General features: G+C 41.1%; 1 protein-coding gene across 2 annotated transcripts in view; it reads left to right on the top strand.

The window, feature by feature from the left end:
- Nucleotides 1-25,589, top strand: part of LOC134861074 (interleukin-1 receptor accessory protein-like 1) — a 170,973-nt gene that overhangs the window by 79,186 nt on the left and 66,198 nt on the right. For both annotated transcript variants that reach the window (XM_063878080.1, XM_063878081.1), the window contains exon 6: nt 21,875-21,949. In XM_063878080.1, coding sequence (XP_063734150.1) covers nt 21,875-21,949 — 75 coding nt within the window. The remainder of the gene's footprint in view (nt 1-21,874; nt 21,950-25,589) is intronic.

Below are 25,589 nucleotides of genomic sequence, written 5' to 3' on the forward strand. Positions count from 1 at the left end.
GGCCGCTTTAATTGCTAAGTAGTGGATTTCACATAGAGCCACATCAGAGCACTTTTTTCTCAAGGCTGTTAAAATATTTAAGCTGGAACCTAACGTGGGTGACAGATTGCCTCGCACTGACACTGCCACAGACAGGATGACACAGCAGGCCCTGTAGAGCAAGGAATTTTACGACTTAATTATACACTCCTCTTCTTTTTAGGGTACCTGATCGGAAAAATGTTGCCCTGAGTGTTTATTTAAATTAGGGATCAATATATCGTCTTAAAAGGGCCCTTTAATGCCAATTTTCAGGTTTATATTTATATTTTGTGGCTGAGTTCCATTTTTATGTGGCGACTTATGTCTGCAAGCATTGGAACAAATGGCGAATGACGCAGACTGAAACAAAACAGAGATAACTGGAGAGGTTGTGGACAGATACAGGGGCTGGTGCATTGTAGGCGTGAGGGTCAGACAAAGCGTTTGCTGTAAATCGCATCTTGATTACACTTTATAGTCTCCTTTAAAGAGACAAAGACAGACTCCAGTGAGGGGAAAGCTAAGCTATAAATCATTTTCTCACCAGCCTCAAAATGTCATCCTGGGGCGACTACTCTTAATCTCTCTATCTACTTTGGAGACATTAAGCATTTTAAAAGAGGTGGCATAAGATGATTGATGATTGGGCCGTGGCATTTATGAAAGATACTCGTCCACCTGTGTCTGTCTGGGTTTACTCCCACATCTAGTCTGTCTGTAGTTTGGCCTTTTGATAAACTGGCAACCTGTCCAGGGTATATGGTACACTGCCTCTTGCCCAATGCATGCTGGGAAAGACTCCATTCCTCCATTCCTGCAATATAGAAATTAGATATATGGATATACATTGAGTTCATTTGATGTTCTGAGAGATTTTTACTTGTGAAACAGGACTGGGCTGACAAAAGAGAAGAGTGGTAGCGCAGCAAACAAAACAGAGGCAGTGATTGAATAAAAAAAGACTTTATTTTTACTCAACTCAAAATACCTTTCAAAAGCAAGGCTAAGGTAGCTGGGCCGCTAACCGACTTACCAGCTCTCCAAACTTGTTCTCAGGGAGGGTGCTTCCTGCTCCCTCCGTGTGCCAACACTAACTGAGTTTCTCTGTCTGCTTTGTCTCCCTTGAGGGAGTGAATAGCACCTGGTGTGTGGATCTCCACACCTGCTCCCAATACTGCTGATTGGACCTGTTAGCCACCTGTTAGGGATGTAGGTTCCTCCAACTACCCTGCCACACAGCTCCTTACACTTGAAATACCAAACAAAAAATACTGCAACCTTAAGGTTTAACGCCATAGTTGAGGTTACACTTGTACACAAGTTTATTTGGACACTTAGATTTATATTTTAGTGAACTGAAAAGATAGCTAACTCTCACCGTAAGTTACAAGATTTCACCTTGAAGTCCTCTTCGTTCTTTTCCGAACTTGCAGTGCTTTTTAACTTTCAGCGTTCACTCTCATTTCTGCGCACCTGCTCTCCTTTCTTTCCTCTGCGTTTTTTTTCTTTATTTGTTTATTTTCTGTCTCCGATTGAGGAAGTTTTGAGCTTTCGTGCGTGGTGTTTCTATTTCTTTTGTGCAGCCACGGTGGCTGTTCTGATCATGCTAACTATCCAATTCCTTTGATCTATTTCCTCTCATTCTGCCTGCTGTTGCTGCTTCAGCGCACATGAAACACTTCCTTAAAGGAAGGGAGATTTGTTCTTTGAAAAAAAACTCTGGTGCATGGTGTTACAACCAGAAAATGTAGATTTTTTTAATGATCTTTCCAATTTACTGGCCTAAACCAAATCTAAAATGTACTGATATTAATAGATCCCAGGATTTCACAATCAATCAGTGTTGTAATAGACTTTTATTGTGTGCAAAACTCTCAATTTTCACTTATTTGTATAGCTTATCATGATAACAAGCCTTGTGGAGTTCAACTATTTAGGTAATAGTCACCCAATTGTATACCCTCTCAATTCCCAATACAACAAAATATTATAAAATGGGATGTAACACCACATCTGTTCAACCAATCACTGCTTGTGCCAATTGAAACAGCTGAAACTGGTGAGCATTTTTCCTTAGAGGTGGATGGCAAGTAGAACTTGATCGCAACATGTTCTTTCTTTTTTAAATCTAGATGTAGATGTTATCATCAACCTCCCACAGATATATTCCCAATTCCCCATCAAACCCCCTGTCCCTTCCCTTTTTATCAATACCACTCTCACAGCAGGGAAAAGAGACAAAAGGTCAGATTGTGTGTGATTATAATGAGCCCTACTAAAGTCATAATGAGCTCTCTCGTCAGGGTAATTGGAAGTGACATTCATTCCTAAATAAATTCTGCTGTTTTACGACTTCTTTGTAAGGTGCGCCGTTTGATGTGTGAGATTAAACACGGCAGGACAAATTCACGGCAGTGATGAAATAAAAATATATCTATATACAGAGGACTGTGGTGTGTAAAACAGACGTTCAGTGGAGCTAATGAGCTGGGACTGAGGCTGTTAACCTGCTTTGCTTATTTTGAACCGGCACGCAATGAGGTACAGAAAGGGGCAAGCATCTAAATAACCAATCGCAAAAATATCTCCTTCCTTTTAAATTAGCTGATGCACTCATAAGATGTTATCATGTCCTTATCAGTGTCTTGCTTTCTATTGAACGTTCGAGATTTGTCTGGTTGGAAATGAAAGGAAACTGTTTTGCATCCCCAGCTCAACCTTTTGCTTTTGAATGATGGGAACTGTTCCCTTGATATGTTTTGCATTTTGTAAGCTCCAGGCTATTTTCTGCAATAGACAAGGAATAACAAAAGTGCAGGTTTTGAACATGGCTTTAAAGGAGAGAACAATATATTGCATAGATTTTTGTTGGTTACGTCAATTAAGGACATGATTTCTTCTTCTTGGTAGTTCTTTGGAGAGCATTTGGTAATCCTTCTGTTGTCCTGAGACACATCATGTCTTTCTAATTTGCATTTTGTGAAACTATTGTATACTAAAGCTCATGATTGCGTGTCATAATCCAGATAAAGAAACCACAAAATGTTAGTTATACCTCCTATATTTGTTATTTGGCCAATAATATGTGGATTTTTATACAGTTAACCACAATCAAAAGTGAAATACATGTAGGTAAAAACCTCATTGCATAGCTTTTGCTCTCTTTTATTGCTACTATGTTTCCTACTTTTGTATTTTAGCTCAAAAACTGTACAGAAAGCTAGTGATGCTTACTCACAGAAAAGTTCATAACATACACATGTCAGAGGTCGAGGTGTACATTTTTGTTTGTTTTTCAATATTAGAATTACCTATAATATATGCAATGCTGTCAGAATGATGAATGCTGTTTAACCTGAAGCACATCGATTTTGTTTGCTTCAGTCTATTGTTCTTACGGAGCAGCTAAATGACGCTGAATAAAAATAAACATGGCACTTTTTGATGGTACATTGAGCAGTCGTAGAGTTTAATTGACTTTGAATATGTTTTCAGTATTACATCAAGAACATTATGAACTTATTTGGTAGGTAACAGGTCCTCTCTATCCTAATAACATCAATACAGAGTTCGCCTCTTCAATATGGCACTTTACACCTCTATTCCTCACGGTAGATCTCCTGCCAGCACCATTCGGTGGCCATTACACATTTCCTCTCTCATCCCTGAGTTGACTCATTAGCATATGAAGGAGGTTGGAATATAAATGCCCCTTTTTAATTGATGGGAGATAATTAATCTGGGTGGAAGAAAGAGAGTGGATTCAGAAAGTAATCCTTTTTTTCTCCCAGTGAATTCACCTGCTCATGATGTACTCAGTGGGTGCTTGATGAGGTTTGAGTAGATTTTGTGTCTTTTTTTTAATAATTTCCTTATATGATATGATGTCCCTTTAATTGGGAAACACACTTCTAAATACCAGATGCAGCTTGTCATTATTCTGTTAATCTCATTGGATTTGAATGAATCGTCTGATGTGTGCCAATGGTGCATTTTAACGCTGAGAGACTGTTATTCTTTATAGCATGGCATTTTGTTTATAGTTTAATCTATTAATTGCATATATATAGAAGTTCTCAACAATACAATACACATAGACAGGTAAAAGATCACTCCTATATATCATACATTTGGTATGGCATTGTGATTTTTACACGGTTAACCGAAGCAGTCGTGCTGGCCAATGGTCACCAGCGTGACGCACAGTTCATGCAGATTCCCTGCCAGGAGGAAGCCAGCAGTTTTCTGAAATGCACTTCACGCTGAGTGAAGAGCTCTTAAAGCATGATGGATGCATTTTAGTTGAATTAGAAATACTTTGTTTTTCATGTGCCTTGCTGTTTATTTTCTAAAAAATGAATGGATGAGAGTCTCTTGAATGCACATTCAAGGTAGTTTTGTTATTATAGTGTTTTAAGAGTTATGGTACAATCTTGTTATCACTTCCTTTTTCCTGCCTCAGCCTTCGTCTTGCCATTTTTCAAGTCCTACCTCTGCCATACTCTCACAACCCCGGTCAAGACCAAATATCAATCAGAGGTGAAATGCAGACATGAGGCTTCCTTTGAGAGCTACTAATGGAGATGCTCAAACTGGGACTTATTTGCATTGCCTTCATCTTATCCTTCTTACTGCTTCTAAAGTGAAGCAAAGCTCATTGAATTTAAGCTGGATCAATGCAGTATAGGAGACTTTGCTGTACACTTTCTAGTCGGTGCTGTAGGTCCCTGTGTCCGGCTGCCAGCCATAACTCCATGTTTTCAGCGATGCCCTCGTCCCCGGTGGTTTTGGCCTGCTGTTTGTTATGCGTTCCCCTGCCATCACTACCCAACCCCAGCCGAGTCAACTCAACCCTGTGCTCTGATCAATCCAGCAGCACAGTGTGTGTGTGTGTGTGTGTGTGTGTGTGTACACTGTAGTGCACACTCAGCATCCTTGTGGATTTTCCACCTGCTGGCGCCATCAACGCAGCAGCACACAGGAGATGTGATTGCCGAGCTTCCAGCAGGGGAGAAAGTGGGTGAAAACAGGGGAGAGTGTGAGCATGAAGCCTCTGCAGAGCACAGTGTTCTCAGTGGAGTGGTTATTTGGTGACTGCATATCAGTACTGGGTTTTACTGAGTGTATTGCTGTCAAACATGTGTTTGACTTGCATCTGAAGGAAGTTATGAATCCCTAAATCCAGGATAAAATGTCTCCCTGCGTCTATTTAAGGTCACCCGTCTGTTTGCATGGTATTGTTTGCTCCTGTGAAACAGTGACAGGTATTTGGCAACGTTTTTTCTGGACGCCTGTTTTTCTTGGCTCAGCCCCCGGCAGATCCGATCCCCCATGAACAAACTGCCGAGGAGGAGGAGGTCCAGGAATTAGTTTGACTTGGCCGGCGTTCCACAAGGTGAGATGACTTTGATCAGTTGTCCCCCTGTTTGATGAGCTGGCACTTTCTGGGCACAAATGCTGTTTTAAGCAAACAAAGGGCGACATCCCCTGGCGTTTTGTCAGAAGATTTAGGACACAGGAGTAGGAAGGATGGACTGGAGGTTTAATGCATTTTTAGTGCTAAGTGTCAGGGTTCTGAGACTCGAACAGATTATATGTAACGGGATAATCAGGACACACAAAATCAGTTTCATATTTCTCTTTTTGTTTGCTTCCTTCACAGTTTGGTTGCATGTGCTTGAGACACATTATGCCACCTAGTATCCCCAGAAATTGTTCACAGAGAGTGACTCCGCAGTGCATGATTTACATCCAACGGCAGTTCACTTGCGATGTAGAAATAGTGTGCCCTTTGTGTAATGGAGCAGAAAGTGAAGTGCAGCACACACTGAGCGTGTCACGCCTTACAGAGTGGAGTCAGGGTACAGTAACAGAGGGATGAATGGGATTGTAAAACGACTGCTTTATGGAGGAAGTATAACAGTGGCATATTGCACTGAGCAGTGAGGCGCAACGTGGTAAACATCCAATAGAAAACAAGGTGTTTTAAAGTGTTGTGGATGTGTTCAATGTTCTTACCAGACATGTTTAAAGACTAGCACTTGAATCGATTCCTCCTTTTTTTTTACAACTAGATATTTGCATCTCCTTCACCAAGTGTTTCAATAGGCCCTATGATGCTTTTTTTGGTTTTCCCTTTCCTCTACCGGTTATATAGGTTTGTGTGCATGAAATAGAATGGTTTTCCGTAAATATTTACTGATGCTTCTTCACCGAAGAGACACTGTCTTCCCAGAGCAGGTGAAGCCGAGCAACAGGTGTGATGCCCCTTTGAACAGATGGTGCGAAAATGTTGCAAAAAGGTCAGGTGGTCTGGTGTCTCTTGTAGCACATTGATCGGGCTTTTTTTTAAAGAAGGAAGACTGAATCCATGACAATAATCCCTCTGTATGAAAGTGGGATCAAGAGCTTACAGGCCCTAATTATGAACAATGGGCAGCTATTGGACAGTTTCCTCGTGATTTGACAGGTGCTTTTGATGAGCACAGACGGCTAAAGCATTTCTATTTATTCTACTCGTTGATTTAGGATCTCTACATCACCTTTTCTGCTGTCGAACATCTTGTCAACCACCTATCAATACGCAAACTGTGCTTACAAATGCTCCCCCGACACACCATACATCTGGGATCGCTAATTAAGATGACGTGTTGCATTATTAATGCCTTCACTCCGCTAATTAGCGCTCACTTAGTGCCTTAGCTTTGGAGATGTGAAAATCAGTGCTAAACTAGTGCTAATGTGATTCCACACCACAGTCATTCGTAGCAACTTATCACATTACGGGATTTGAAAACTAAAGATTGCTTTTTAGAAATGCATCTGTATTTGTTTTTTACTTTAATGCTCTGTCTGAATGATGGCTGTTTTTTTTTTTTTATTTAAGATGTGTGGCTCCTCTAAATGCCACGACGAAATGAATGTGTAGCCTTGAAAATGTTCTCTACCTCTCTCCCTGCCATCCCTATCTCTGACAGTTTGTAGAAACGCCCCATCAAGGACACTTCAGCCACGTGTCAATCCGCCGAATCCCGCCGAGAGATAAGAAGGCTGCGGAGGGGAATCTTGCATAATTTATATTGAGCAAAAAATCTATTTGGTGGCATAAATTACTCTGATGTTAATTAGTTGCAGATTGGTCTTTTACAAAAGGTGCATTTTAAATCACTTCGGGGAGAGGGACGCGCTGGATTGTTCACACAGTGATAATTTCACAAGATGTTATGATGGGGAAATGGTCCCTATGAAAACATTGAAAAAAAAACTATTATTATTTCCAGTCCCTCTACTGGTAAGGCAGGAAACGTATGGAGAGAAAGCTTGTTTGGAAGTCAAGTTCTCCCTCCCTACTTCCCCCTCCTCACACACTTTAAACTGTACACACACACACATACACCAGATTGCTTACCGGCGCTTAGTTCAGTGGCGATGCCCAGTTGGGCCTTGATGTAATGGAAATTGATTGCACTGCTCCCAGGCTACACTGTCATGACAAGTTATTTTAATGGCACTAAAGCGGGCTTATGTTGAAATTTAAAAGGAGTGGGGGGGGGCGGCGGAGGCAGCCCAGTGACTCTGGGTGTATTGACAGCGTTGCAAGGCTTTTTTATTTATTTATAAGATAGCACAATGTTTCTCACGGGAAAAAAAATAATAACAATGGCGAGTTCACAATGAGAGATTGAGAGGAAAATAATAGCGGGTTGGGTTTAGTAATGGGGGGGTGACATTTCAGAGCAATTTTTCTACAAGACTTAGTACCTCGGGAGTGAGTAGTGGTTGAAGTGAGCTACAAAGGTTACAATTAAAGAATGATTTGTGCCGCTCAGTGTACATTTAGCTGTCACTTCTGTAATGGTACAGTCTAGTGCATACAGGCCCTCTACTGTATGTGCCCATTTATCCTAGCAGCAACCTGCCAAGCATGGAAGATGGACATTTTAAGCCAGGGTGAAAGCTGTTGTTTATTGGCCTCATGCAGGTAATAGCTGCACCATAAGAGCTGTGACTGACTGACAATTCTCTGCGTGCCTTTTGGAATTCTTTCCTTAACAACTTAGAAATGTTTTCATTCTTAAAGAGGCCATATTCTGCTCATTTTCAGGATTTTTGTATTTTGTACCTCTACTCGGACATGTTTCCATGCTTTAATGTTCAAAAAGCTCTTTATTTTTCTCATACTGGCTGTGCAGCACCTCTTTTCACCCTCTGTCTGAAACCAGAGCTCCAGGGAAGGAGTGTATGAGAGAGAAACTCCGGGAAAACCACAAAAACCATATTAGCTCCCATTTAAGTGATGTGAGTTTCACAGGTGAGGTAATTTCTTGCCAAGAAGCTGCATTCAGGTACCTTGTAGTGGAGGTCGTCTGAGGCTTGCTGAGTGTGCATTTGTATTTTAAGAGGAGACTTGGCTGTTCTTTGCCATAGGCAAACTTCAGCAGAAGTTGTTTACTCTCTGCCTGCCATCCTGTTTCCTCTTCGGTTTTTCTCTTCTTCTTCCCTCCCTATATCTGATTAACAGGTTAGGAGGGTTACTTTAAAATGTATTCACTTACAATTACTAGTAGAATGTACAAAACTGTAACCTGATTACTTTTTGGAACCTCAATATCAAATGCAATGCACACTTTAAGGAATGTGTTTCCCTCATGTGTTGTTCAATTAATGCTCACTGTGGGACAGTCTGGCCAAATCAAATTGTTCCTGCACTTCTTGACAGCTAGAGCAGCCAATTAAATGCCTGCGCCTGCTATGAAACAACCGTCACTGCCCACCATGAGTGATTATTACCTCATATGAGGGTAGCTTGTTGTCTGTGGGTGGTGTATTGATTTCGATGGTGAAAACTGATCCTGCGCTTTGGCCCTAAGGAGTGCGACGGCCATGCTTTACAGTAATAAAGGTATCAAGACAGAAAAGGTTCCACGTGCATATGCATGGTTTCCCATTTCGGTGTCACTGCCTGCCGTGCGCAGCCTCATCACACAGGTCAGCAGAGCCAGGACCCCACTCTACCGCTGCTCGATCATCTGAACGAGTCCGGAAATTAACTTTGATGTGGTGTCTCTATGGGCGAGTGGCTCAGGTCTGCGAGGGGGAAAGAGGTGGCTGGTCAGCTGCGTCTGTGGGCGAAATGTGTTTGCCACATGCAGAGATATGAAAAACAGAGGAGTGTTTGTGTGAGAGGGAGATAAAGAGAGAAGCCACCCCCACATACTCAACGAGGAGACTTCAAATTCGCTTAATTCATATTCATCTCACATGGAGTTGTGGGCTTTTAGAGCTAGATTTAATACATCTCAGCCCTCTGTGACAGATCTGGAGCATGTATAAATGATATTGTAATTTCAGTGAACTATCTGTTACAATATGTGCAGGGGCAGACCTATCATTAGCTCTAAGTGCCTCCCCTATGTGATGTTACAAAGGCTTTTGTCTTTGTGTTTCTCCCTCTTGTCTAAATGACAGATCTATTCGTCCCAAGGTGTCAAGGTATATTTCCTACTGACAAACACACTGAGGATTATAACTCTCAGCTAAATGTTCCTCTTTTAGCTTCCTGTCTTTTGACTGTCCTCTACATCTACTACTGCGTGGTATTACCTGGACAGTCTCTCATCTCTCCAGAATTGTTAGCAATGGAACCTGGCACCGCTACCTCTACAGCTAGCTGTCAGGTAGCCAACCTCTAGTCAACGGGCAGCTAAATGCTAACGCTAGCAGCGGACTCATCTGACTGGGCTCTGGTTTCAGACAGAGGGTGAAAACGGTTGCTGCAGCACAGGCAGTATGAGAAAAATAATGAGCTTTTTGAATATTAAAGCATGGAGACATGTCCCAGTAGAGGAACAACATAAAAATATGAACCTGAAAATTAGCATTTTATGTCCTGTTTATTCTCAATTACATTGTTAAAGTGTGCAAAAACTGAGGACAACTTGCTTTTTCCATGAACTAGAATGAGCCAGGTGAAAGCTGTGAACCATTATTGATTTCACCTTTTAAAATCCCCTACAGTCATCCAGGGGAGATGTGCTATACATAGATGAAGGGAGCAGGGAGAGAAATGTATGCAAGATTTAAGCCTCTTTGAAACTTAGGCGTAGGTTCTGCAAAAAATAGCATGCAAGCAGCACAAGCAAGGCGTTTCTGATATGTTGTTGTTCGCAGTGCCACCATGTTATTCCAACTAGAAATGCAGACAGAGCTGAGGAATATAGTAGAATTCCTGCAGCCTGAATTTGTTCCAAAAAAAAATATCGCTGTCACGAAAAATCTGCACGCTGTCCTTAAAATACTTTAAAATAATGTTTCACCCTATAAAACAGCCATCAGGTCATGATCATTTTATGCTAATATTTCGCAAAGATAATGTGATTTTTCTTCCCTTAAATGTCTAATATAATATTTGATGTCTTCAAGGCACTAACTGCTTTTACAATATCCGGGACTAAAATATAAATTGAGGGTTTCACCTCATAAAGGTCAAAGTTAAGGTCGTGTTTTATGTTTGACTAAAGAAGTCTAGTTTAAAAGAAGGAACAGAGGAGGAGATGTACTGTCAGCATATGCAATAAAACTTTAATCATAATAACTATCAGAGGCGAGTCTGATCAAAGTAGTGAGGCTGACAATGTAATGTAGGTGGACGGCTGATGACTTTATCTCGGCATTTATACAAGATCAGTCCTGTGAGGCTAAATCTTTTCAATGTAGTCCAACAACTGCTCTTTAAACGAATAAAATACCTAGCCTTTTACACAATAAAAAAAGTATCAAGGTGTTGGCAGTGAAATGGAAGTAAATCCAGCATTTCTCAGCTGAGCACCAGTACAGTTTACAGTTTGTTACTGCATCTCCCTTGAGGTCAACCGATTTGAGGGGGGGTAGCACAAACTGACGATGTAGGGCACCACAGTGGCACAGCTACCCCGGACCCAGCTGGCACCCACCACCAAACGCTGACCTGTTTAAACAGCTGGAACGCTTGGCACTGCCTGCCTCCGGAGATTTGCAGGGCCACTGGCAAAGGGGTTGAGAGGAAGGAAGAAGGGGGGGTGAGGGTGGGGAGAAGGAAGGGGGATGGGAGGCTTGTTGGAGGAGGGATTGGTAGCTCGGCAATAGGGGACCAGTGTGCAGAAATGGTAGGAATTAAACAGCCTGCTGGCAACAAGTGGAGGAGGAGGGGATTGGAATGGAGCTCAAGTCAAATATAAACAGGTTTCTAAACGGGGATTGGTCAGGTTGGGCGGATGAAATGAATGGTTGACCAGGACAAATAATAAATAGATTGTTGAGAAGTCTCTGTGCCAGCCGCTTTGTTTGTCATTAAGAAAAAAGAGGGTATTAGGGGGGTGTGTAAGGGGAGTGGGAGGTTACTGACTTACAAGAGGAAACAACTTTTAGCTGGTGGGGGAAACAATAACAACACTCTAGCAAAGAACATCAGTTCTTAAAACAAAAAAAGGGCTGCTTTTCGTCCATCTCCTTTAGTTTTACCATGGATTTTCTTTCCTGCTTATGTAACATCCGTTTGAGGGGCCTCTTTTATTATTAATGATGATCAAATCCTTGTTTATGGAAGTGCTTGAGCCTTGCTGGTTTTAATGATATTTCTTTCCAGAGGTATGTTTGCCGCAGCTTTGATGAATAATTCACAGGGTTTGTGCTATATTCAACACACATTCCAACGGATGTTTTTAGCGCCGACACGAGCGCCAAAAACACTGGCGGAAAACATTTCAAGCACCAGCGACTGGACCTTGCAGTGGTTCAAGTCAAATGCCAATATTTGACTGACCTTGTTTGTTTGTGTGGCAGGGGGACATGTTTGTTTGAGTCTAGTTTGTATTGCCCGCATGTAGAGAAACAGAGGATGCAACCAACTGTAGTACATAGCAGACAATATTAGCAATAATACTTATCTGCACAGTTATGTAGACCAGGCATGTCCAAACTAAGGCCCGGGAGCCAAATGCGGCCCGCAGGCCATTTTGAATCGGCCCTCAGCAAATTCTAAAAGTATAATGGAATATGGCCCACAAATTAAACTTTTGCTGGTCTTATTAATATATAATAATATTGTACTTCTCAAATATATATGTTAAAATATATTACATAGTATTTATGTGTTAATAAGCCTAATTTTCAAATAAATTCAGTCGTTTAAAACATTTTCCAACAGATCATGGTTGATAAGTAAAAAAGCCCAACAACCTTCAGATTTACTCTTATTATAATCAATCTGAGGCTTCTGTTTTAAGAAATGAGCTGCAAAAATAAATGAAACCCTAAAGGGAGATGGGATGTAGGCTGTTTTTTTCCTAAAGCATTTTCAAGTATCGCACATTTTTCCCCTACATTTATTTGATTTTGCTAACTTATAACTTAATTTATGAGGCAATATTCACCTCTAGCTCTTCGTATATTTTTCTGTATGTGGCACTCGGTGTGGACACCCCTGATACAGACAGTTAAGCAAGCAAGAGGTGGATGAGGCCCTTTTTCTCATTGGGTAACATGTTTTTTCTCCATTCATGGTAACTCCCTCTGCTCAGCTTTGGGATTATAATCGTATCATAACATTTAAATGCACACACACCTATACAACACACTACAGGGAAGGGAAAACCACCCCCAAAACAGAATAGAAAAAAATCCCTTAGATTATAACAGCACGTCTGCCAAACAAGCTGACACTTAATTGGCAGGCGGGTTGATGGAAGTGGCTTGTGTAAGCGGCGACAGTCTTTTTTTGTATCATGTTGTTTAGAAACCTTTTGTACAGTACATGCATGGTAAATACACAAACTATACTTACAGGCAGTGCGTGATTTTGTATCATACGCAAGAGGAGAAAGGTTTGACATAGCAACAGAGATGCAATAATAACAAGTATTTATTGTTATAACAATAGCATGTACTCTCTGCCCCATAACCAATTTTAAACGTGTAAAGCGATACATTCTTGTTGTAACAATTATTCTGTCCACTGTTTTTATGGTACAGTAATGACTTTGTGTCTTACGTAATCATAAAAAGACACCCAGTTTACTTTAAATAATTGGGTTACTAACTTGTTTTGTATTAACCAATATTGCATGAATCAACAAGTAAACATATTGTATAATACTAACTGAATAGCTTTTTTGCATTATTAAAATAATTTATTTGTGGCATTGACATAAAGGCACATGGCAATTCAGTGGCATTATTAATATAATATATTACTAGTATTTTCTGATTTCTAACAGCACAATTAACCATAATTTGACTGGTCTGAGAACAATGTAATTAAAAGTAATCAACCACTTTGATATTTTGAAATATAGCTTTGATTTATTATTAATAAAATTCAAATATGCACTGATAATAACTTCCCCGAAGCACCGTCCCTTAATAAAAACAATGTCTATTAGAGGGATCCTCAGTATATTGTGAGTTTTCCTGCAGCACAGGGTAAATAAAAAAGCAGAAGAAGAGATCTTGGAGATGTATGAACTGCCAGCTGAACAATGATAATATAATTTGTCCTGGGAAGCGTGCTGTAACACAAAAAATTAGAAAAGCTAGAGGAAGCAACTTGTATAATCTTAATTAAAAGATTGTATCAGACATGGCTTTGCTTATGGAAAATAAGGAAATAATGGGCTTAAAAGACAAGTTTTTACAGACAGAGCGGAGAAATAATTCACTCTGCTGGAGTAGCGGGAATCAGAGAGGAGTTATTTGCCGCAGGGAAAGAATTGACATTTTTTAATATCCACAGGAATGAAATCTCAATATAGCAACTGTGAGGCTGCAGTGTGTCATTTGGCACAAGATCCTTCATTTTCTGTGTTTTTTTTTTTCTCTCTGCTGTTTGTCTCATTTCAGTCCTCATTATGGAGCAAAAAACTAAGTGTAATTAACGCAATCACGATTAATTACAGCACACAGCCTCGGTTTACACATCTGCCTAATTGCAACGTTCTTTCACGTAATTTCAAATGTTCAAGTAAGCAGAACGCGTCGCATTAGCTCTGTCCTCTTCCTGCAAGTCTATTTGTGTAACTTTTTCTCGAACGATTTTAAAATCTAAACGACCCCAACACTCCCACACATGTTGCTCCTTAAAAAGCAGCTACATTTAGATCTGGAGACGAACATGGGCAAAGAGGGAAGTATAGCACTGCCAAAGGCTACCTGCCAAGCTGATTCCCAGTGTGATATATACAGTACATAGTCATACCCCTATTGATTGCTGTGAACAAATGTATCGAGGGGAGCCGGAAAGTAGGCTTCTGGGAGGAAAAAATGGGAGGAATTTCTGACAGGCAGGCAGCACTAAAGATTAATTCACTTTTTAATGACAGGGAAGTACATAGGTATTGCCTGTCGAGTAAAGTTAAGACAAAATGCTTGCTGAGAACCCAGTATATTGAAGAAAGTGTGTGAATCAATAGTACATTTTTCCTCCACCCTGGCTTATTGAAATCACCTGCGTCTTTGTTTCCCTTATCCATGCTTGTTGGAAATTTGAGAAATTGGCTTTCTGAGAGTGGAGAAACTCCATTATTTCTTCTTTTGTCCTGTAAAAAGTCTATTAAGTGTCAAGCTCACTACTCCTTACACCAAACCTGTTACACATTTTCCATTCCGTCACTTTTTTGATTTATAATTGACTTTGGTTTCTGTTGTTTTCATGCTGCAGGAATACAATTCCCCCTGCAGAGGCGAAAAGCTTCCCAGAATGGTAATGTGTTCTGTAGGCCGTTGAAAAAGCACAACAAAAAAAAACTGCACATTAACACAGTTTAGTGCCGCGGAGCCTGGGCGCACCATCTCCTGAGTTTATTCTCACACCAGAGGCACTCTCAGGCCAGCTATTAGTGCGTTTAAACGGCAATCAGAAAAACTTTATTGATCCCTGGGGGAAAATCGGGTTTCATGTTACAATGGCTACCTTTCCAAAATGGAAATGTGTAGTGTAGTATACCAATAAATATAACAACGATAAATAACGACAAGTGCGAGTGTCACATAGGGAATTCACTATCCTGGAACTTCAGGAACTTTGGAATTTTAGCCTTTGCAGACCATTTATATGCACACAAACCTATATAACACACTACAGGGAAGGGAACCCTAAGGACCTATTTTAGATAGTGAATCAGGATCATTTTTAAGTTAGGGAAACCAGCCAAAGTTGTAGTAATCACATTGGTGACTGTGTAATTCGGTCTGCTGCACTAACTTTAACCCCCTCAACAGTGGCCTTTGTATGTGAAAATATTGGATTTGAGTTAAAGTTGATGAATCATCCGGGGTGTTTGACAACCTTCTTGTGGAGTTTAACATCACACCTGCTGCCTCGTCATCATTCAAGAAGGCCAGCTGGCATTTAGGCCTCAGTCAAAAGTCACATGTCCTCCGGAGTGACGCTGTAAAGGACAGCACTCCACAGTGGGCAATGTAATTGCATAGTGATTTATGACCCCAGTGTCAATTTAGCATCTCTTTTTCAAACTACTTACAGTATCACACGCATGTGTGTAGGAAGTACCTGCACCTGTTGCTATGACAACGAGTCATGGGCATCCTCATGCAGAACGGGAAAAGAGCTTGCACCCTTTTAATGGTGGAAAAATGTATTTTTATATTGTGCTTGTGAAATCACATACAAGATTTAAACATTCAAGACTGTTTAAATATGAAAATAAGTGATTCCTTAACATGTCCTGTAGCTAAACCTGTGCTCCCCATGCTTTAAAACAGTTGCAAGTGGGTGTGACATGATGGCAATTAGCGCGGTGTTAACCCAGCTGGCTCTCCTCCTTCAACTTCAATCAGTAAGGAAATTCACGCCCAGGCAATGACCCACACCGCCTCCCAACACACACGCTTTCCTGTTGTTGAAACAACATCTTCATCTCATCTATAATTTTTCTCTTCTTAGCTCCTCTCCCACTCTATCCGCTGCCAAAACTCTTTTTTTTTTCTTCATATAAAAGCACCCCGAGCCTTCTTGCAGCTCCACCATCTCCTTCCTCTCTGACTCATCCTCAACTCCTCCCCTGAGGAATATTTTAGGCCAGGGCGGCTTGAAACACATCACCATCTCTCCCACCTCCCACCCTCCTTATCATTGAGTGCATAACATGTTTGTGAGGTCCCCGCCGAGGAAACAGGTGAGTAATGCGTTCAGGCCCTCTCTAATTAACAAGCGACTGTCTGCTAGCCACACATGATTAGCCGCTCATGATCCATGTGTGGACAGTTTTTCCACAATGTTTACAAGTTTGCATCAGTTTAAAAAAAAGGCATCTCATTACAGGGAGTACCTGAACCATATATGAGCGCTGTGAGTAATCATGCCTCTCTGTTTCAAAGCTGGAGAGTGAAGTCCTGCTATTCTTGCGTTAAGATGATTTATGTGATTTCCCCTGAACGTATTGTCCTATCCTCTGGGCCCGCTCATATTCAATTGTTTTGATGGATCTCCTAAACCAACACCCTTTTCAATAAGGAAGTATACCCTTATTATGTTCTGCTCAGGGTTTTCTATATTGGTATTTTTTAACAAGTGTCCTCGGAGACTATAGCATCGTCATTTCTTTAGGGTTCATTTATTTCCCAAAAGTCTATTTTTCAAATATCCCCATTTCAGCAGAGCATCTAGCTCATTTTTTAACAAGCAGCATTCTCTTTCAGATCAAACATTTATCTTTTGCACCTCGGAAATATCCGTCATAACAAGTGGCTGCACCTCAACGAGCACAGATACTTTTCCTCTACGTTTCTAGAATGGGAGAGACAGAATTAACCTACGTGGTTGATGCCAGACACAGTGAACGCTGATGCTGTTTGCAGACATGACAGAGTAAAGAAGTGGTTAGCAGCAATGCTAAAGGTGAGATCATGAAACCCTCTTTATTTGTCACATACATGCACACAGCAGAGCACACACAGTGAAATTGGTCCTCTGCATTTAATCCATCCTAGTACTAGGAGCAGTGGGCAGCTATCGTGCAGCGCCCGGGGAGCAATGGGGAGGGGGGATTGGAGGTGTCCGGTGCCTTGCTCAATGGCACCACAGGTCATTGAGGTCAGGTGAACTGGGACCTCTCCAAGTAGCAGTCTACTTTCCATATTTCATGTCTGTTTGGGGACTTGAACCGGCGACCCTATGATTCCCAGTCCAAGCCCCTTCTGACTGAGCCACTGCTGGATCATGGAGGGCTTTGGCCGAATGTGCAAATATAAGTAGGTGGGAATGAAGGCAGAAGGACATTTAGCCCAATATTAGATTCCTAGCAATTGACTGACCCACATTTGATGCTTCTATCAAACTGAAATTGCAGAATAATACAGCTTGAGGACAAATGAAAGCCCAGGTCTCTAGTACTTTACGTCCTTTAAAGCTGCTCGTTTCCCTCTCATAGCAGCAAAACGACATCTCCTTAATGCGGGAGATCATCAGAGCGGCTCTGCTCCATTTCACCCGTTGCCTCAAGCAGATGTTTCAGGGCATCAGCTATGAGGTCCTCCCTCTAAAATAACAGTTATTTTCGCCGGGACCGTTAAATTTAACTCCCACACTGTACAATCACAGCAGCGTCGTTGTTGTTTTCATGAACTGTTTATTTAACTGCTCTGCACATTCTGTCCGTTGTTTGCGGAAGGAAAATTGCGCCGGTTATGTTGTGAGGTAATAAAGCACTTTTCCTTCAGCTGAGGTCGCATTAAGAATTTACTATGGCATTTTTTCCGCTCTATTGACCTGTATATTTAGCCATGAAAGAGAAAAGTGGCCAATAAAACCTTGTAAGTACTTGATGATAGCCTCTCAAAAATACAATATACTTCCAAAAATAGTACCACCAGCATGTCTTCCCAGCAATTGACTCAGGTACGGTTCCTTTACAGTGTTTTCATTGTCATTTAACCTCATTTTAAAGGCTGTATTATTCACCAGCAGAAAGTATATTTGACAAACTGAATTATTGAGTTCAGTATGTTGGTTATCCTGAAACCCATTTGTCCTCTCGGCCCCGAAGAAGCCCTCTACTCTCTCAAAACTTTAACATTCCCTGACAGCCGCTGACAAATGTCTTCTCCTTCCCAGTTTGCAGCAGCTCCCTTCGGCTAGAGTCCAGTTTGAAGACATTCTTGTTAACTTATTCAGCACATTAAAGTCCTGCATTATCTTTCAGATTAGATCACATCCTCTCATACAGCAAGCCTCGGAAAGGATGGTTTAAAAATCCCTTGCCAATTTTTTTTCCCTGTGATTTCTGATCTGAATAAACTGATAATAACCAAATAAGAAATACTTTTTTAATATCGATTACCACACAAGTAGCTATCAAACTACTTTTAGTCATTTTCTTATGTGTCTTAAACACACACACACACACACACACACAGACACACACACACACACACACACACACACACACACACACACACACACACACACACACACATACACACATACTCCTCTTAATCTTTGTCTGCTGAAGTGGTCTTTAATGAGGTGTTAAAAGAGAACCACAAACCTCCCCTCCTCCTTTTTCATCCTCCCTCTCTCTTTCTCACCCTCAAGAGCGACGGAAACGGATAGACAGAGTGACAAAGACACACACAGTGAGCATCAAACAGTGATGTGGGAGTTAATAGGAGAGAACAAGGTCTCCCCCCCCCCCCCCATCCATCAGCATGTGATCACAGCCAGAGCAGATCACAGGGCTGGTGAGGGACACCTTAAAGATTCTCTCCCCTGTGTGTGTGTGTGTGTGTGTGTGTGTGTGTGTGTGTGTGTGTGTGTGTGTGTGTGTGTGTGTGTGTGTGTGTGTGTGTGTGTGTGTGTGTGTGTGTGTGTGTGTGTGTGTGTGTGTGTGTGTGTGTGTGTGTGTGTGTGTGTGTGTGTGTGTGTGTGTGTGTGTGTGTGTGTGTGTGTGTGTGTGTGTGTGTGTGTGTGTGTTTGTGTAAGCAGGTCAGGCTGGATGTGTTTCTCGCCCCTCAGCCAAAAAGCCTGCCCACTCCCTTTTATAATAACCCACCACAGAATTATGGTTTTGTAGTTGAAGACCAGTCAGCTTCACTGATGCATCTCAAATGTGTGTGTGTGTGTGTGTGTGTGTGTTGTTGCGTGCCTTCCAGCATTGTGGTACCCACTGACCAATATCATATCTGCAGCACGCCCTTAGTTTGAACAAAAGTCCCTGGTTTGATGCTTTTCTTTTCCTGATTACGCTATCCTATTACACATAATCTGTTACTCCCAAACCCTACAAACATTACCTGTAATAAATGTAACGAAATATGTTAGAAAACATATCATAAATTCACTTTTAAGTGGCTAAAACGGGAAGCGTATTCCCCTGATATGATATGTTAACATTTAAAGAGAAATGGCCACAAGGTCAATATTTATTGACTTTAGAAATGCCACTAATTATGTAAAATGAGTCAAATATCCACTACAGATTACAATATAATTGACCAAATATTGTCCAGTTGGCAATTATAACTTGTTTGTGTGGGGGTTGACATCTCATTTTGGGATTTATTCCTCATTTCCTTCAGTTCACCCCCACACAGTGTCGGTGGGTTTGATAAACATAAATTGTGCGGTATTACTGGTGCTGTATTAATAGCACATGACTTCCTTTCTGGGAATGGTTGCCAGCAGCAGCGTCGAAGCTTTCAGGTTATTTTCAACCTGGCTGCATTTTCCATTTTCCTGTTTTTTAACAACCAGGCAGTGAGTGTGAAAGGAGTACTCTAATATAACACTTACTAAAAATCAATTTGACATACATTTGACTACTGCAGCTGGATTTGATTTACTCTGTGTACAATTATTCTTTTTATGTGTCCTTGTTTTAGCATTAAAGCAAATACATAATGTATGACTTTTAAACTCACTTACCAGTACGAGCAACAAGCTATAGTGTCATGTTTGATGTTTGCATCCCCAGCTGACTGTTTTCACGTTACTATAAATACCGCCCGTGCACCAATTCTTCTCCTCAAATCAAGCGCCGTCTTGGTTAAGGCAAACCTGTAGAGGAGAGAAAAATCGCTTTTTTCTTTTCAAGTCATAATGAAGCTAACTAATCTGAGCATATTTCATCAGGAAAAAGGTAATTAAGGTAATGAGATTTCTTTACACAGCACTGAAATACGGCAGGCACAGGGAAAAGGAATAATTTACTTTGGCTTCTTTTTTTGAAATTGTAATTAATGAGCTCATAATGTATAGGGTTTTTTTTTTATCCTGCTTTCAGCCCACTGCTTTTAACAAAATCCATGATTATTTATTTAAAGGTCACGGCATGGTTTACTCTGTCAATAGATCGAACATCAGAACAATTAAATTGTTCTTTTAATTTGAATAACTGAGAGTATATTTACATCCAAAAGCTCTAACATTAGGCTCTGGTATAGGGTGTAGTTTTGTAAGGCACTGATTTATAATTAAGTTTGAAAGATTACAGTTATCAAAGTAAACCTAAATCACAACAGAGCCTGACAGCTGACCAATCAGAGCAGAATGGGCTCTGGTTTCAGACAGAAGGTGAAAAGAGGGCAGTATGAGAAAAATAAAGAGCTTTTTGAACATTAAAGCATTGATACATGTCACAGTAGAGGCACTTAATGCTGATATCAACCTGAAAATGAGCAGAATATGTGCTCTTTAACATTGTAATTGGCCTTTTGAAGACAGAACCTCACCCACAATACTTAGTCGTGGAAAACTGATTTTTAAAGGTCCCTCAGTTGCATCATGAAACACTCATCTGTTATGTATGGCACAAAGTTATTCATGAAGAATAACTGAATATATAAATGGAAAAAAGGAATCTGACAAACTTAAGTCTGCTCTGTTAAACTGCAGTTGTTGCGATAAAAACTACCCTGAAGGCTTCACATCAACATGCAACTAGAGCTAACTCTTCCTCCGCTGTGGTGGATTACATCACCGGAGTATGAAGGAACCGGTTCAATTTGACCTTCCTCCTCTCTGTCGCTCCTCTCCAGGTTCAGCTCGGCGATCACGACTCTAGTCTCACCACAAGTCATTTGTACTAAAACAAGCCTCATCCCTGCGAGTATGTCTTAGTGAGCGCAGATAGAAAAAACCTCTCTGATGCCACTTTGAAGACTAGAACCAATTAGGGAATCATTATAATGAGGAGCCTCTAAGTACACGTCTTTTGTTACTCAGCAGCTGTCTAATTGGAGTCGGAGTATTTTCATTGGGCGTAAGGGCGAAAGGCTTTCCTAATGTGATACAGTTTTAGATCCCGCTCACAGTTTGAACATATATACCACATGGCATGCCTTTGGCTAACCCTTCCAACCCTGCACTTTGCTTTTAATTTGTTCTGAAAGATATTGTAATCTTTCAAGATATTTCAAGAAACGTACATTATTTGCACACAGCGGGAAGGACTGCGTCTCCTGCAGTGGCTCTTAACCTTGCACTGCAGCTGTGAAGGATTTATACCTCAGGGTATACTGTAGATTCAGTGATGGTTGAGCAGTTCCACAGCTGCAGTATATGCAATACAGTTTGCCGTCCATGTCAAAGCCATATCATCGCTCACACACTCACAGGCAGCATTAGTATTGAAGCAGCTGCTTCTTTGAAAGCTTGATGTTTGAAAAGCTTTGAAACGGGTAATTCTGAGTCACAGTAATTCATCCATTTTCCTCTCTGTCCACTCCTTTAAATATTACATTTCCATGTATTTGTTCTCACTCTAATGCAGCGTTTTTGTGGTCTTTAATGAATAAATCATACTCCCATTGTCCAAGGGGGGAGGAAATGTAACATTATCTTGCTTTTCTCTCTTTTTCACAGCTCCCCTGACAGACAAGCCGCCAAAAATCCTCTTCCCCTCGGAGAGCCAAGTGAGCGTCATGGAGATGGCAATAGGTAGGAGACACGTTTCCTTCCCCTCAATGAAAAATTTGTTTTCTGTCTATCAATGCAGCGTGATATGTCATAATGGCATCGCTTCAAGTTCCTAGATTATTTGATCAAAGCCAATTCCCCTTAAGTAGGTGGCGCTCGACTTTAATGTGGATTTGTTTGTCAATTCCCTCCTCGCTTTGGACATATTGGGGTTAAATGGTGCAAATAATAGTTGGAATTCTTTACATTTTTTGAAGTGTTTTATCATATTTAAGTGAGAGACCTCCCTTTATTCTGATCTGCTGCCATATTTGTTTGCAAATTGATGCAAACACACACAAAAGTCCTGTTTAGGGGTTACACTTCATGTTTAACAAATAAAAACCATCCTACTTGATTGTAGCCTAAAATATAATTACCCAACTATTTTTGTTCAACATTAAGATCCCGATTATTTGCAAAATTATTCATTGGTCAAGACATGTAAATACACCTTTTTCTATTATGGTACTATACGTTTTACATTATAACACTTCCAGTAGTTGATATACAAATGGACATTCTGGCAAAAATTAGTCAATCTGCTCGGCAAACTGCTGACATTAGTTGCTAGCATTTCAATATTTTTTGTAACTGAGGTTTTTGCAGATCAGCACAGGTAGTACTTTGCCCTTTTGCGATGGATCTTTTGAGTTTTCATCTTGATAGGAAAAATAAACCTGACTCATCGACACATTAGTGTATGAAATAGAAAGTAAGCCAGTCGGTATGAAAGCCATGTCCGCCGCTTTCTCTCTTCCTGTCCTATTGAGTGTCTTAATGTAATTACACTGATCACATTCATCCCGGGTATAGCGTGTGCAACATGGATGCTCCTTGTGTTTGTTCACCTGTAATGAGTCAGTAATGAATGGAAGTGGTGCTTCTGAGAAAACCATTCACAATCTCCCTCAGCATTACCTTCAAATGTTAGCAGTGATTCAAATGATCGCCTCCAATTTACGCCTCACCGTGGTCTTCTGTTTGCCTTACCAGGCTTTTGATGCACGAGGTGGCTCATGGGAAAATCCCCCTGCTTGTGTGCGTTATTCAGCGAGAGCTCAGCTGTTGGTGGAAGGGAAAATGGGTCATGATGGAGGCTTCCTTTTGAAGTCAATTTGTCACGGGCGATGAACACAACTGGCGCGGGGAGGTAAAAGGTGGCAATCAGAAAATAGGCGCAGATCATTATGGCTTTAAATTGATCATGGATAAAAGCAGCTCTGGGTTTCTTTCACGTAATTAAGTTTTGTGATAGTAGAAGATGGACATAATCAAAATTCATTAACTGATTGCTGAGAGACAGGCTTCGGATTACATGTAACGGTATTATCAGGATTGGAAAAAAACGGAAACCCCTTCAAAGTCAAAGTCCACTTTATTGTCAAAGTTTCCACATGTGTTATACATACAGAACATTGAAATACCGTTTCTGGCAGTCCCACAGTGCAAATATAAACAAGAACATATAACGTAAAAAGATAAGAGCGTAGAAAGAAAAGGGGGGGTAAAAAGGGGTATACTAAAAAAAACCTATACATATGTTAGACACAATCAACACAGTTTGACGGTAGTGCAAGTAGTTCTTTAGTGCAAAAAAATACTTTGTGCAAAACACATTTTCAGTAGCAGCGGAGAATAGAAAGTGACTGGTGCTGGATGAGGGACGGGTGTGTGAGGGAGGGGGATTAATGTCCTGGTACATTTCCATTGAGGATGTGGGGAAAGGTGGGTGGGACGGAGGGTGGAGAGGTCAGGAGAGATGTGAGCGGGGGCAGAGGGAGATGAGAGAGGGGGAGAGAGAGGGAGGGACGGAGAGAGGGGGAGCGAGAGGAGGGAGGGAGAGAGAGAGGTAGGGAGGGAGGAGAGAGAGACAGACAGAGGGTTAAGGGAGGGACGGAGGATAGAGAGAGAGCGAGAGATGGAGGGAGGGAGGGAGAGAGTGACAGGAGAGAGGGAGGGAGGGAGGGAGGGAGGGAGAGAGTTCAGCATCCTGACCGACTGGTGGAAGAAGCTGTTCCTCAGCCTGGTGGAGCTCGAGCGGAGGCTGCGGTTGGAGGCGGTGCAGCTTCCAAACCACAGCGTGATGCAGCTGCTGAGGATGCTCTCAGTGGCGCCTCGGTAGAATGCTACCACAGCAGCACCATTGATGGTCAGAGGGAGGTGGGGTTCGGAGTGGGTTCTCCTGCAGTCAACAACAATCCCCTTATAGTTACATTTAAAAAATCTGATTACTGTTACATTTCAAAGAGAGCTTATAGTGCGGTACTGTTCTCGAAGTGTGAATCTAAAAAAATACACATTTGCTGCTTTTTGGGTTTCTGTTACTGTACTTTTAACTGTATTTGTTTTAGGTATTCTCATGTTTTCTACACCTTGTATCCCCTAACTGCAACAGATTGTGTTTTATTTAGTTGAGGAATAGTAAAAATGTGTTTATTCTGCTCGTTTACATCATTGTTATTCCACACAGTCAGCACATCTGTGTACATAATGTCTTAATAACTATTCGATTCAGCTCCTGTACAAGCCTCCTTCGCTTCCTCCCAATGATGCTCCTGTCCTCAACAGAGAGACGTTTTTTGATATTCATCCTCCCAAGCATAAATGGCTCACGATGACAGTTAATTAGGCAGGTGAGAGTGAGAAAGCGAGAGGAAAGGCAAATGTAGAGAGGAACTCAAGGGACCTACAGAGGGATCTGTAAACCGGGGCCCCAATTAATCAGCTCACATTGTCCCTTTTGTGTCACCTAATGGATGTGGATTCTCATAATAGATTTAATTTAAAATACTTGATTAAACAGTGTTGTGTTAATGCTCTTTTCAGGCCTCGGTGGACATGTTTTCCTAATGTTTTTCTTGAGATCAGTTTCAGTTTAGGTCTGTAATTCAGTTTGACTGTTCAGTGCGCGCCATTTAATTTGTTATGATGCCATTTGTCTATGCATGGCTGAAGTGTCACTTGTGACCTCCCATGTCTACCCTTTTCTGACTTTTTATTCCAGGGTTAGATTGAATTTAAGGCCTCTGTTTTTGATGTTCTTTCTGGGAATATCCGGCAAGTTCCCCCCTTGTGATGTTGATTGGATGTTAAAACTTCAAGACCTTTCAACTGCCTACTTCCTTGGGAAATCCCACTTCATCCCCTGACACTTAACATTACGACACCGCAGCAAGTTTGCTGAAATTGCAACGGTGGAAAAAAACAGGGTGATGGTGTCTGAGCCTCTTTGCTAAATTCCCCCGAAACACACTTTTAAGCTCTTCCATCTTCTTTTGAGAAGCTATCCACCTTTATGCATCAGAAATTGTAAATGTATATACGTTCCGGGAGTTGTTTTGTGCCAGAGTAATTTGATTTATTCTTTTGGTGTATTCACCTGTTTTCTGGTCCTTTTGTTGTTTTGTTGTTAGTAATTGTCTTTGTTGACCACAATGTCTTTTGGGACCCTGTTGGGGTTTGGGAGAGAATTTGTCACTTCATTTCAAGATGGGAAGAAGTTAAGCGATTAATTGAGAACACAAGAAGGGGTTAAAGCTCACAGGTCACTTTTTATTTCATGTAGGTTTCTGTCCAGGGTAAATTATCTCTGCATATCTTAGAATAAATGAATTTATAT

The sequence above is a fragment of the Eleginops maclovinus genome, chromosome 24 (assembly GCF_036324505.1).
Source record: "Eleginops maclovinus isolate JMC-PN-2008 ecotype Puerto Natales chromosome 24, JC_Emac_rtc_rv5, whole genome shotgun sequence".
Taxonomy (NCBI): domain Eukaryota; kingdom Metazoa; phylum Chordata; class Actinopteri; order Perciformes; family Eleginopidae; genus Eleginops; species Eleginops maclovinus.